At 44.5% G+C, this 14422-nt stretch overlaps 1 protein-coding gene across 2 annotated transcripts in view; it reads right to left on the minus strand.

Annotated features, from left to right (window-relative positions):
* The window catches only part of LOC139367208 (disks large-associated protein 1-like), a 143879-nt gene that overhangs the window by 22310 nt on the left and 107147 nt on the right, over positions 1-14422 (minus strand). For both annotated transcript variants that reach the window (XM_071105398.1, XM_071105400.1), the window contains exons 5-7: positions 2957-3165; positions 2609-2758; positions 2279-2361 (exon numbers count right to left, since the gene is read on the minus strand). In XM_071105398.1, coding sequence (XP_070961499.1) covers positions 2279-2361; positions 2609-2758; positions 2957-3165 — 442 coding nt within the window. The remainder of the gene's footprint in view (positions 1-2278; positions 2362-2608; positions 2759-2956; positions 3166-14422) is intronic.

A 14422-nucleotide genomic window follows, 5' to 3' on the forward strand; every position in this document is an offset into this window, starting at 1 on the left:
ACCACAGGTCAACTCCAATCAAGTTGTAGAAACAATGGAAACAGGATGCACCTGAGCTCAATTTCAAGTCTCTTAGCAAAAGGCCTGAATACTTATGTAAATAAGGTATTTCTGTTTTTTATTCATAATAAATTTGCTAACTTTTCTAAAAAAAAACTGTTTTTGCTTTGTCTTTATGGGGTACTGCGTGTAGATTGATGAGGAAAACAACATATTTAATCCATTTTATAATAAGGTTATGTGGACAAAGGGAAGGGGTCTGAATACTTTCTGAATGCACTGTACTTTCTACTCCATACATTTTCCCTGACACCAAAAAGTACTCGATACATTTTGAATACTTAGCAGGCCAGGAAAATTGTCCAATTCACACAATTATCAAGAGAACATCCCTGGTCATCCCTACTGTCTCTGACCTGGCAAACTTACTAAAAACACATGTTTCATTTGTAAATGATGTCTGAATGTTGGAGTGGGAGGGGGGGGGGCTACCCCACCATAAAAATAAGAACATTGTGTCATCTAGTTTGCTAGAAAGGAATCTGAAAATATTTATACTTTTATCTTTGATAATTAAGTATATTTTAACAATTACATATACTGCTAATACTTACACCTACTTAAAAACAATTGTAGACTTTTACTCAAGTAGTATTTTACTGGGTGACATTTACTTGAGTTATTTTGTCTGAGTTGTCTGAGCAGACAGCTGACAGATGTCTTGGAAAGGCAGCCAGGTTGTTTGTAGTGTTCCTCTCTTTTATTGCTCTCCTCCACTCCCTCTCAGTTTGGCAGGCTTAAGCCCAGTTCAAACACTGAGGTGAGGTTATGACCCCCCCCCCCCCACACACACACACTCACACCTTTTCTGTGAGTGGGGTAGGGCCACAGAAGAGATGCACTCTCACCGTCTGGGAATCTAGTGTATAGGGGCACTCTGCCCAGACCATGACCTCCCAGAACGGACCTGCTGCGACACACACAGACACAGACACACGCACACAAATTCAAACATGCACTAAGGGAAGGCACGTGTGACATTAAACCCTAGAGCCACTTGACTAGTGGAAGTGTCTACAGGAGTTAATGTTTTCCTTGGCTGCTTGGAGATGTGCCTCCTTTTCAATGTTTGGCTAGTCAGCTGAGGAAAGCTCTTTGATGAAAAACTCCAGATTACTTTGTCCCAATTGGCACCCTATTCTTTATGTTGTGCACTACTTTTGACCCGGGCAAATACGCCCAGCCATAGGTCTCTGGTCAAATGCAGTGTACTATAGGTAATAGGTTGCCGTTTTGTACACAGTCCAGATTTCTGCATCTGACTCTGAAACTGCAGTCCTGTGCATGACCTTGGTAGGTTGAGACTGGGCTCTTTGATTCCTAAACATGTTCTGTGTACAGTATGAAATCAGATTACTGCATCAGACCAGAGAAGTGCTAAATTGTGCAAAATCTCTAAATTGGTCATCTCCCCTCAGCTCTGACTAACAGAGGGGTTACTGTGCTAAGTGGATGGGAGTTACGCAGGCAGACACACTGACACATGCCTGCTGTGTGACATATTTTAACACAACTCCAGGAACCAGGAACGTTCCCCGACTTCCTGCCTATGCAAATGTTCCTTGTATAAGTCAGTCAGGGGTCAGGGCAGTTGTCCAATGAGGGTGTCAATTGGCATGCTATAGGGGCTTTAGTATAAGGGTTTAGGGGGAGATAGGGGACCTATAGGAACTGTTACGTGTAGGACAGGAAAAGGGGGAGTTGGGGTTGTACATGACCATGTACTGAAAAGAACAGGACACTGACAGAACCCCCCCCCCCCCCCCCCCTCGCAAAGTGGCCTGGCCACATCACAAATGCTGCTGCAACAGATGGCTGTCAACTAACTGCCCCCACACCCTTCCTATCCCCTCCCTCCAACACATCCTCCACTTCCCCAGCTGTCACTGCATGCATGGGCCCCCTAGTCAAGGGGCTCTGATGCCCAAACTCCTCCGAGCTGGGGGCAGCTGTTGTGGAGTGAGGTGTGGGGTGGGATGGTGGACCCGACAGCCTATAGTCACTAGGCCCAACCCGAAGGTACACATTTATACACATACAGCTCTCAGGCCTGAGGGGGAGTGTCAGAGAGAGGTGCCAACTGAATGCACAATGAGTGGACAGTCAGCTAGCAGAGACACCAGCAGACTGCAACAGGATACAAGATAAACACTACCATGAATGGCAGAAAATCAAATCATTCACACGCTCCGCTCTCTCTTTCTCTCTCGCTTCTCACCATCTCTCCTCTTCCACCTGGATGCCTACTGACTGGAATTTGGAGTGCTCCTCTGTCCCCCCAACCTCCTCTGGTCCATCCACCTGCAACCGTATACAGATTTTTTGTTGTTGTTGTTGTATTTTTATATAAACTTTATTTTTTTATAATCTCTCCTGGACAGACTATGTAAACATAAAATGGTAGAATCAGACCAAATTATGCAAGATTTTAATTTGGGTTTTAACCGAGATAAGTCAATTAAGAACAGACCACAGGTCAGTGTGTGGTCAGCATGTAGTCATTGTTTGGTCAATACGCTCATAGGCATATCTGTGTCTGTTCTCTGACCTGTATCCCTATGGAGAGGCACTTCCGGAGGGTGTCTCTCTTGCTGTTGGTGGAGGCAATGTTGGTGGCGGTGATGGTGCTGTTGGTGACATGCTGGCTGGCTGGGCCGTGGACCTGGGCATTAGCTGCCTCGATGGCTGCCGTCAGGGCCTTTATTATAATAATAATAATAACCATAAAAAAAACAATAAAATATGTTTAAAAAAAAATGTATTTATCTTTTTATTGATTTGACAAAAACACAAATTGACACTGATAAAATCACAAATGTCAAAAACAGATTATTGACATACCGTTAAGTTTTATAATATTTTCAGAATACACAATATACTTTATTATATGATATACCTTCATACTGTCGATGCTCTCTCTGGAGTTGGACAGGCCGGGCTGGGAGGTGCTGATGTGGGTCCGGGGGCCTGACCCCCCGTCCATGTAGGCGTCCTGGGCCGACTCGGTGCTGCTCTGGGCCGTGATGGAGATAAAGGGCTTGGGCGGGGTTGTGCGCGGCGGTACCGGCGGAGGCATCTTCTTGTACGTGGTGATGCATGATGACACTGCAGAGGGGGACAGGAGGTGGAAAACCTGGTTAGAGAAAGCTACACAATATACAGAGAGAACTACAAAATGATGGAGAAAATATATTGATGACACTGCATCGCAGTGATGGCCTACCCCGGCCAAACCCGGATGACACTGGGCCAATTGTGTGCCGCCCTATGGGACTCCCAATCATAGCCGGTTGTGATGCAGCCTGGATTTGAACCAGGTACTGCAGTGATGCCTCTTGGTGAAGGTGTTGTGGGAGATGATTGGTTGGTAGATTAAGCCGATTAAGCCAATGCATATGCGCACGGAATTTCTCCTGGTCTTTTTGTATTAGCTAAGGAAGGCCATGTTTGGGCAGAAGTTTTTGTGCGGAAGTGCCTGGGAACGAGATTAAGTACAGTAGTGACTGAGTAGTTCACAGGACGATTAGCTAGGCTTGCTGTCAAATGAACAAGTAGTATAGAATCGAGATTAGGAGCATCTTCAACAAAGCTTAGTTAAACTACTAAAAAGGTTTGTCTGTTGGTCACTTCACTTGAACTACGGATCTAGTCTATTGTGGCTGAAAGCTGCCATCCTGATCTCCTCTATTGCCTGACCTCCTTTACGTAATCATAACAGGCCAACTGCGTGTGTGTGTGTGTGTGTGTGTGTGTGTGTGTGTGTATAAACAAAGACGTGTACTGAGTAATGAGTTAGGGTGTCACTGCAAACAAGTCCTGACGCAAAGATCAATTCTCAAACAAACAAGATCCACAAAATCACTCACACTCATACATACATCAGTTCTCTATCACTCTCTCTCTGTCAGTGAGTGCCATCTCCGATTACAGCGACAGATTGGCAGTTGTGCAGGCCCTGGTCTCACAAGTGTGCAGGGAGTCCACACAGAGCACATCAAATGGCACCCTATTCCCTATACAGTGCAATACTTTCAACCAGGCCCTGGTCAAAATTGTGCACAAGTAGTGCACTAGGGGATAGGGTTCACACACAATATTTCCAAGGCACTAAACACAGAACATAACACCACAAAACATAGCAGCGTTATGTCTTTGATTTCTCCTCCACATGTCCCCATCAGAACTAGGTTATTGGCTGACTCCTGTCCCAGAAACTAGGACAGTGAGATCATTTCCTGGATCCCTTTAATCCCTGAAAAAGACAAACATCCTAAAGCGTACGGTGGGAGCGGCATACAGTGCCCATTGTCTGCCAAACCCTGAGTGCGGCGCACGGAGTGTGTGTGTTTGTGTGTGCGTGAGTGAGTGCCGTGTCAAACCATTAGATAAAATGTTTATGTGGGCCCTCCCACCTGCTCTTGACAGCTACATTACCGCAGCAAAGGTGAGAGGGTTGCCTGGCTGGCGGGCTGGCTACCTTCAAGCCTCCCGTCAAGACCCGATTGAATTAATCCTCAAAGGCAGCCATGAGTCTGTACAGTCAAGTTTTGACAAGTTTTCAGATAAGGATGCTTACATTATAAGATTGTATTTTGGTTAGATTATTGTAGCTAACAGGAAGAGTTGCCAAAGACTACATTACCAGGTGTTAGCTAACGCTGTACTACTTGTTCAAGAAAATAAGTAGCACAATTTGTATATTAAGAGAAATATATAGTATTTTTGTGCCATCCAGTTAAAGTTGTAACAGTGCAGCACAGCCTTAAGCCACCCCGTGAGAAAGCATCCTACACTCAAAAAAAATGCTGGCTTAAAAACAACCCAATTTAGGTTAATATTGGACAGAACACACTTTATTTTGACCCAGACACTTTGAGTCACTTATGCTATTTTTTAAACTAATTGGTTTTTAACCAATCACATCAGATCCTTTTCAGAGCGGATCTAATTGGTCAGAAGACCAAATAGTGAAAATAATATTATAATTTGGCTTCCTATGTGAAAGCAGCCTTAGCTGGGTTGTTGGGTTATTGATGCTGGGTAATCGAGCTACCAGGTCAGATCAGAAGACTGGAGGCGTGGCTTAGTAGGGGCGTGGCTTTCAAATAGTTATTTTTGGCCACCCATGAAAGTAAATGTCATTCTGGTTCATAATGTGTTCTATTGCCATCACATGTTTGTAGCTTTTACAAGATTATGAGTTCCTCAGGTGCCTTTGTATATCCCATTGTTGGGAGAGTTACCACTTAAAATAATATTACAATAAATGTTAATATTATAATTAATATACATATACATACACACATATTAATATATGTGCAAAAATATTGAAGGGACATTTTAATAAAATTTTAAACAATAAAGTGGTGACCATCCCAACATTGAAATATGCAAAGGCATATTCAAAAGATACTTCAAAAGTATCAGTGATTAACCTTAACATGTGATCAGAACAGAACTGGAATTACATTTACCCTCATGGGTGGCCAAAAATAACTATTTGAATGCCACACTCCTACTAATCCATGCCTCCAGTCTTCAAAGAAAACAACCCAACTATGTAGGTCCAAATAACCCAATGTGTGTTCTGTCCACTATTTACTCAGTGCTGGGTTGTTTTTAACCCAGTTCTGATGTTTTGCAGATGTCTCTATGGGTCTATGATTGAAACACTGCTAATCTCTACAAAGGTCACTGAGTACAGACCAGTAAGTATAAGCACCCACCCACACTGTTTGTGTTCCAAATGGCACCCTAATCCCTTTATAGTGCACTACTTTTGACCGGGGCCCATAGGACCAGCTCATTGAGCTCTGGTCAAAAGTAGTGTGCTGTAAAGGGAATAGGCTGCCATTTGGGACACACAGACTGACCTGACACAGATAGAGAGAGAGGCGATGGTCTTGGCCTTGCCAGGCGAATAGGGAGCAGAGGTTCAGGGGATTGAATGTCAGTCTTTTTGAAGCTCTATCGCCTGCAGTCACACACACACACACAGCTAACCTTGTTGGGACACACAATTCAGTCCCATTCAAAATCCTATTTTCCCTAACCCGTACCCTAACCTTAAACCTAACCCCAAAACCTAACACTAACTCCTAACGCTAACTCTTAACCCTATCTCTAGCTCCTAACCCTAACCCTTAACGTAATTATAACCCTAACACTAATTATAACCTTAACCCTGAATTTCCCTAGAAATAGTATTTGACCTTGTGGGGACTAACAAAATGCCCCCAATTGGTCAAATTTTGGTTTAATTACTACTCTTGTGGGGAACAGAAGTCCATGCCCCCCCCCCCCCCCCCCCCCCCCCACACACACTGTGAAGAAGGCTTTAAAGAACATTGCGTTTTCATGTTTCTCCAGTAAGAGGGATATGAAACTGGAGACAACGCCATGCCCCTCCTATCTGTCACTGCTCTGCTGTGGCCAGACAGAGAGGAGGTGAGGACTGGGCTGTGTATGCTGAGACAGGTTAAGTAAACACGCTAAAGAAGCTTGAACATGCCCCCCTCCACACACACACACACACACACACACACACACACACACACACACACACACACACACACACACACACACACACACACACACACACACACACACACACACACACACACACACACACAGGGCTGTTGACACAGTGCAGCCAAACATTTCAATCTGCCATGACCACCTCAAGGCACACTGCAGACTTCCTGGCCTGCGACTGATATCCCCGCCATCCATCTGAAACTATTGTTGTGTGTGTGTGTGTGTGTGTGTGTGTGTGTGTGTGTGTGTGCTTAGCAACTTAATGAAATACTCGGCTGTGCCTTCCACCGGCCTCCGTCTGAGCAGACCCCCCTACCACCCCCGGGCTACTAACTTTAAACGCTGTGTCGCCCGCGTGCTAGCGTAGTGGCGGCTTCCCTGTTCCACCTACTGCTGCCCCCTGGACACTATGATCACTTGGCTACATAGCTGATGCCTGCTGGACTGTCCATTAATCACGGTACTCCATTCTGTTTATTTATGTTTTATCTGTCGGCCCCAGCCGCAAACTCAGGCTCTGTGTGTAGTTAATCCGACCCTCTCTGCCTAGTCATCGCCATTTTACCTGCTGTTGTTGTGTTAGCTGACTAGCTGTTATTGTCTTACCTGTTGTTTTAGCTAGCTCTCCCAATCAAGACATGCGATTACTTTATGCCTTGCTGTATGTCTCTCTCAAATATCAATATGCCTTGTATACTGTTGTTCAGGTTAGTTATCATTGTTTTAGTTTACAATGGAGCCCCAAGTTCCACTTCTCATACCTCTGATACCTCCTTTGTCCCACCCATGCGGTGACCTCACCCATTATAACCAGCATGTCCAGAGATACAACCTCTCTTGTCATCACAGAGTGCCTGGGCTTACCTCCGCTGTACCCGCACCCCACCATACCCCTGTCTGCACATTATGCCCTGAATATATTCTACCACGCCCATAAATCTGCTCCTTTTATTCCTTGTCCCCAACGCTCTAGGCGACTAGTTTTGATAGCCTTTAGCCGCACCCTCATCCTACTCCTTCTCTGTTCCTCGGGTGATGTGGAGGTAAACCCAGGCCCTGCATGTCCGCAGGCACCCTCATTTGTTGACTTTTGTGATTGAAAAATCCTTGGTTTCATGCATGTCAACATCAGAAGCCTCCTCCCTAAGCTTGTTTTACTCACTGCTTTAGCACACTCTGCCAACCCTGATGTCCTTGTTGTGCCTGAATCCTGGCTTAGGAAGGCCACCAAAAATTCTGAGATTTCCATACCCAACTATAACACTTTCCGTCAAGATAGAACTGCCAAAGGGGAAGAAGTTGCAATCTACTGCAGAGATAGCCTGCAAAGTTCTGTCATACTTTCCAGGTCAATGCCCAAACAGTTAGAACTTCTAATTTTAAAAATGAATCTCTCCAGACATAAGTCTCTCACTGTTACCGCCTGCTACCGACCCCCCTCAGTTCCCAGCTGTGCTCTGGACACCATCTGTGAATTGATCGCCCCCCATCTAGCTTCAGAGTTTGTTCTGTTAGGTGACCTAAACTGGGATATGCTTAACACCCCGGCAGTCCTACAATCTAAGCTAGATGCCCTCAATCTCACACAAATCATCAAGGAACCCACCAAGTACAACCCTAAATCTGTAAACATGGGCACCCTAATAGACATTATCCTGACCAACTTGCCCTCCAAATACACCTCTGCTGTCTTCAATCAGGATCTTAGCGATTAGTGCCTCATTGCCTGTATCCGCTACGGGTCCGCGGTCAAATGACCACCCCTCATCACTGTTAAATGCTCCCTAAAACACTTCTGTGAGTAGGCCTTTCTAATCGACCTAGCCCGGGTATCCTGGAAGGATATTGACCTCATCCCGTCAGTTGAGGATGCCTGGTCATTCTTTAAAAGTAACTTCCTCAACATCTTAGACAAGCATGCTCTGTTCAAAAAATGCAAGAGCACTTCCTCCCAGCTGCCCACTGCACTGAGGCTAGGTAACACGGTCACCACCGATAAATCAATGATAATCGAAAACTTCAACAAGCATTCCTCAACAGCTGGCCATGCCTTCCTCCTGGCTACTCCAACCTCGGCCAACAGCTCTGCCCCCCCGCAGCTACTCGACCAAGCCTCCCTAGCTTCTCCTTTACCCAAATCCAGATAGCAGATGTTCTGAAAGAGCTGCAAAAGCTGGACCCATACAAATCAGCTGGGCTTGACAATCTGGACGCTCTATTTCTGAAACTGTCCGCCGCCATTGTTGCAACCCCTATTACCAGCCTGTTCAACCTCTCCTTCGTATCATCTGAGATCCCCAAGGATTGGAAAGCTGCCGCGGTCATCCCCCTCTTAAAAGGGGGAGACAACCTGGACCCAAACTGTTACAGACCTATATCCATCCTGCCCTGCCTATCTAAGGTCTTCGAAAGCCAAGTCAACAAACAGATCACTGACCATCTCGAATCCCACCCGGCTTCCGAGCCGGTCACGGGTGCACCTCAGCCACGCTCAAGGTACTAAACGATATCATAACCGCCATCGATAAAGGACAGTACTGTGCAGCAGTCTTCATCGACCTGGCCAAGGCTTTCGACTCTGTCAATCACCATATTCTTATTGGCAGACTCAGTAGCCTCGGTTTTTCTAATGACTGCCTTGCCTCGTTCACCAACTACTTTGCAGACAGAGTTCAGTGTGTCAAATCGGAGGGCATGTTGTCCGGTCCTCTGGCAGTCTCTATGGGGGTACCACAGGGTTCAATTCTTGGGCTGACTCTTTTCTCTGTATATATCAACGATGTTGCTCTTGCTGCGGGCGATTCCCTGATCCACCTCTACGCAGACGAAACCATTCTGTATACTTCTGGCCCTTCCTTGGACACTGTGCTATCTAACCTCCAAACGAGCTTCAATGCCATACAACACTCCTTCCGTGGCCTCCACCTGCTCTTAAACGCTAGTAAAACCAAATGCATGCTTTTCAACCATTCGCTGCCTGCACCCGCACGCCCGACTAGCATCGCCACCCTGGATGGTTCCGACCTAGAATGTGGACATCTATAAGTACCTAGGTGTCTGGCTAGACTGCAAACTCTCCTTCCAGACTCATATCAAACATCTCCAATCCAAAATCAAATCTAGAGTCAGCTTTCTATTTCGCAACAAAGCCTCCTTCACTCACGCCGCCAAACTTACCCTAGTAAAACTGACTATCCTACCGATCCTCGACTTCGGCGATGTCATCTACAAAATAGCTTCCAATACTCTAGTCAGCAAACTGGATGCAGTTTATCACAGTGCCATCCGTTTTGTTACTAAAGCACCTTATACCACCCACCACTGCGACCTGTATGCTCTAGTCGGCTGACCCTCGCTACATGTTCATCACCAGACCCACCTGCTCCAGGTCATCTACAAGTCTATGCTAGGTAAAGCTCCACCTTATCACAGTTCACTCGTCACGATGGAAACACCCACCCGTAGCACGCGCTCCAGCAGGTGTATCTCACTGATCATCCCTAAAGCCAAAACCTCATTTGGCCGCCTTTCCTTCCAGTTCTCTGCTGCCTGGGCTATACTCGGCCTTGTCTCAGGATGGTAAGTTGGTGGTTGAAGATATCCCTCTAGTGGTGTGGGGGCTGTGCTTTGGCAAAGTAGGTGGGGTTATATCCTTCCTGTTTGGCCCTGTCCGAGGGTGTCCTCAGATGGGGCCACAGTGTCTCCTCGCCCCTCCTGTCTCAGCCTCCAGTATTTATGCTGCAGGAGTTTATGTGTCGGGGGGCTAGGGTCAGTTTGTTATATCTGGAGTACTTCTCCTGTCCTATTCGGTGTCCTGTGTGAATTTAATTCTCTCTTTCTTTCTCTCTCTCGGAGGTCCTGAGCCTGACCATGCCTCAGGACTACCTGACATGATGACTCCTTGCTGTCCCCAGTCCACCTGGCCGTGCTGCTGCTCCAGTTTCAACTGCTCTGCCTTATTATTATTGGACCATGCTGGTCATTTCTGAACATTTGAACATCTTGGCCATGTTCTGTTATAATCTCCACCAGGCACAGCCAGAAGAGGACTGTCCACCCCACATAGCCTGGTTCCTCTCTAGGTTTCTTCCTAGGTTTTGGCCTTTCTAGGGAGTTTTTCCTAGCCACTGTGCTTCTACATCTGCATTGCTTGCTGTTTGGGGTTTTAGGCTGGGTTTCTGTACAGCACTTTGAGATATCAGCTGATGTACGAAGGGCTATATAAATAAATTTGATTAGATTTTTGCGAATGGAACAAATTGCAAAAATCTCCCTCACCAACTTTAAACATGTGCTATCTGAGCAGCTAACCGATCGCTGCAGCTGTACATAGTCCATCGGTATATAGCCCACCCAATTTACCTACCTCAGCCCCATACTGTTTTTATTTTATTTACTTTTCTGTTCTTTTGCACACCAGTATCTCTACCTGCACATGTTCATCTGATCATTTATCACTCCAGTGTTACTCTGCTAAATTGTAATTATTCACTCCTATGGCCTATTTATTGCCTACCTCCTCATGCCTTTTGCACACAATGTATATAGATTATTTTTTTCCCTACTATGTTATTGACTTGTTTATTGTTTATTGTTTACTCCATGTGTAACTCTGTGTTGTTGTCTGTTCACACTGCTATGCTTTATCTTGGCCAGGTCGCAGTTGCAAATGAGAACTTGTTCTCAACTAGCCTACCTGGTTAAATAAAGGTGAAATAAAAAATAAAAATAAAAACATCACTGGGGCTGAGCTCCCTGCCATCTAGGACCTCCATATCAGGCGGTGTCAGAGCAAGGCCGGAAAAATTGCCAAAGACTCCAGCCACCCAAGCCATAGACAGTTCTCTCTGCTACCGTCCAGTAAACAGTACTAGAGCATCGACTCTCAGTCCAACAGGCTCCGAAATAGCTTCTACCTCCAAGCCATAAGACTGCTAAATAGCTAGACTGCTAAATAGTCAATTAATGGTACCCAAACTATCTGCACTGACTCTACACACATTGTAGACTCTATATACATACTCACTCACACACACTACATTGACACTCCCACACACACACACACTTTTACACTCATCATTTGCTGCTGCTACTATGTTCTTTATTTTACTCTTATTAACATTTTTATTATAAAAGTTGTTTTTTTACCTCTTTTTTCGTGATATCCAATTGGTAGTTACAGTCCTGTCCCATTGCTGCAACTCCCGTATGGACTTGGGAGAGGCAAAGGTCAAGAGCCATGCGTCCTCCGAAACACAAACCTCCCAAGCAGCACTGCTTCTCGACACACTGCTCTCTTAATCCAGCCGCACCAATGTGTCGGAGGAAATACCATCCAAATGGCGACCGTGTCAGCGTGCACTGCGCCCGTCCCAAGACAGGAGTCGCTAGAGCGCGATGGGACAAGGACATCCCGACCGGACAAACCTTCCTCTATCCGGATGACGCTGGGCCAATTGTCTGCCGCCTCATGGGTCTCCCGGTCGCTGCCGGCTGCGACACTGCCCAGGATCCAACCCGGATCTGTAGTAACGCCTCAAGAACTGCGATGCAGTGCCTTAGACCGATGTGCCACTCGGGAGAGCCCTTACTCTTATTATTATTATTATCTTTCCTGATGCCTAGTCACTTTACTCTGCCTCCATGTACATATATACCTCAAATACATTGTACCTCTGCACATTGATATGGTACTAGTACTTGTAGTCCCTGTATATTCTTGTGTATTTTATTTTATTCCTCTTGTGTTACTATTTTATTGTATGCATTGTTGGGAAGGGCTGTAAGGAACGAGATGAGGTAGAGGTGGTCATCTCAAGCACACCCACACCAGACAGTTTCTAGGATGCAGTTTGTCTGAAGGAATGCTGTGGGAAGAATGTGACTCTGGATTCCTCAGCTCCATTAGGAGGGATTGTGTTCCCGCTTTAAATGAAGAGCAGCTTATAAAGGCTTCATAAAGTCTCAATAAAGCCTTCATAAGCACTACATACATGTGTTGCAAATCATCTATAACCGTATCCATAGTGTCTGTTAAATGGTGTATATTATATTACTCTAAATTAAAACAATTCTAGGATGGCCCAACCTCTTTCGCTCTTGGGTGCATAGGCAACATTGGACCTGACCTCAACTTCCCCCCAAATGCTGTGCTGCAGGATGACATAAAGTCATGCATAGCAAAAAAACGTTGGTAGGGCCCTTTAAAATCTTTTTTTATTTTTTGCCTAATTCCGTTATATTTCTTTGGGTATTTCTTTATGTTTTTTCTTTTCCAGGTTTCTGATTTCTCCCATTTCTTAGGGTTTTCGCTATAAAAAGCACAAATTGTTTATAGCAAAAAATAGCAAAAGCTTGGATGTTCTATGGTCACAACAATGTTTAAACACCATCAGGGTTTAATTTGATATCTGGGAAAAATATATTTACATTTTGAGTGGTTGCCCTTTAATTGAAGTGCACATGCACCTAGCACTGTTTGGTTAGCAGTGTTTCTTTTGCACAAATGTGACGGAGTTCGCAAATCAAATACCCACTGGACAGCTTTAAACGGGTAAGTTAACTAATTTAAATGACCACAAATAAAAGTTGTGTTTAGCTAGATTACATGCAGTGCTTGACCAGCACCTAAAATGTTCTACTGCTTGAGCTCCTGTTCCTCTTATAGAATATTAGCTCAAAAGTAATGTGAAGCTCTTGCACCTAAATATAAACAATACCTACACCCAAAATGATTACCGGCACCTATTGCAGTCCAAGTCAAGCACTCATTACATGGCTACCTCAATCGTTATTTCAAATCATTTTGGGGACTTCACATCAACTGCTAGCTAGCTAACACATGTCAGATACAGTGGTTCCTCCTTTAAAAGTTGCGTCATACTGTAGAATTTTTAACATTAATGCCAGTTAGTGCTAGTTTGATCACCAGAGGGCATCTTTGAGAAGCATTTGATCATCTTCAATATTGGCATTACTATAAAATGTAAACCTTTTTTGTAAGAACATAGTATATGGGATTCATTTTAAGAAATGTAGCTTAATTAATTTGATTAATATTATGGTGTTTCTATTCCAATAAAAATTTAAAACAAAACCCTCAGGGTTTCAGTTAGAATGGAATGGAAAATATGGTGCTGTACAACGTGACGGTCGGGAGTTGGCTACAGCACTAAGAGCATAAGAGGATTGGACGATTCTAAATGAATATCTAAGGGGAATTTTTTGTTAGGGCAAATCTGATCTGTGAGAATATATAAAGAGGTTTATATAATTCTGAATTCATTAATAATAATAATAATTTCCGCTTTGTTTAAAAAATAACAATATTTTGGAAATTATTTTGTTTTCATTTAACCTAGAGTGAGCGAGAACAAGGCCATTCTTGAACATGGGGTGAGACATTCTCACTAATTACTAAATAAAGCCAGTTTGTTATTTAGAATTCTCTATTCTTGTTTCTAGAGGGAGAGAAACCAAAAGCCGCCTCGTGGGTCTCACGGTCGTGGCCGGCATGGGTATCGAACCAGCATCTGTAGCAACGCAGTTTGCACTGCAATGCAGTGTCTTAGACCCCTGCGCCACTTCTTTAGGAAAATATGGCGCTGTACAATGTGACTGTCGGGAGTAGGCTACAGTACTAAGAGCATAACATTTCCACACCCTGATTGTAGTGTAACCAATACCCAAATGGAAATTCAGTGAAAATAACAATCTCATTGATTCATCACGACCAGTCTCAGAGCAGCGCGAAATGATGCTGAAATGGTTATTGCTTCAAATCCTATTGCTTCTAACTTCAATATGCTTTTTAAATAAATAAGAC

The sequence above is a fragment of the Oncorhynchus clarkii genome, chromosome 15, assembly GCF_045791955.1.
Source record: "Oncorhynchus clarkii lewisi isolate Uvic-CL-2024 chromosome 15, UVic_Ocla_1.0, whole genome shotgun sequence".
NCBI classification, from domain to species: Eukaryota; Metazoa; Chordata; class Actinopteri; order Salmoniformes; family Salmonidae; genus Oncorhynchus; species Oncorhynchus clarkii.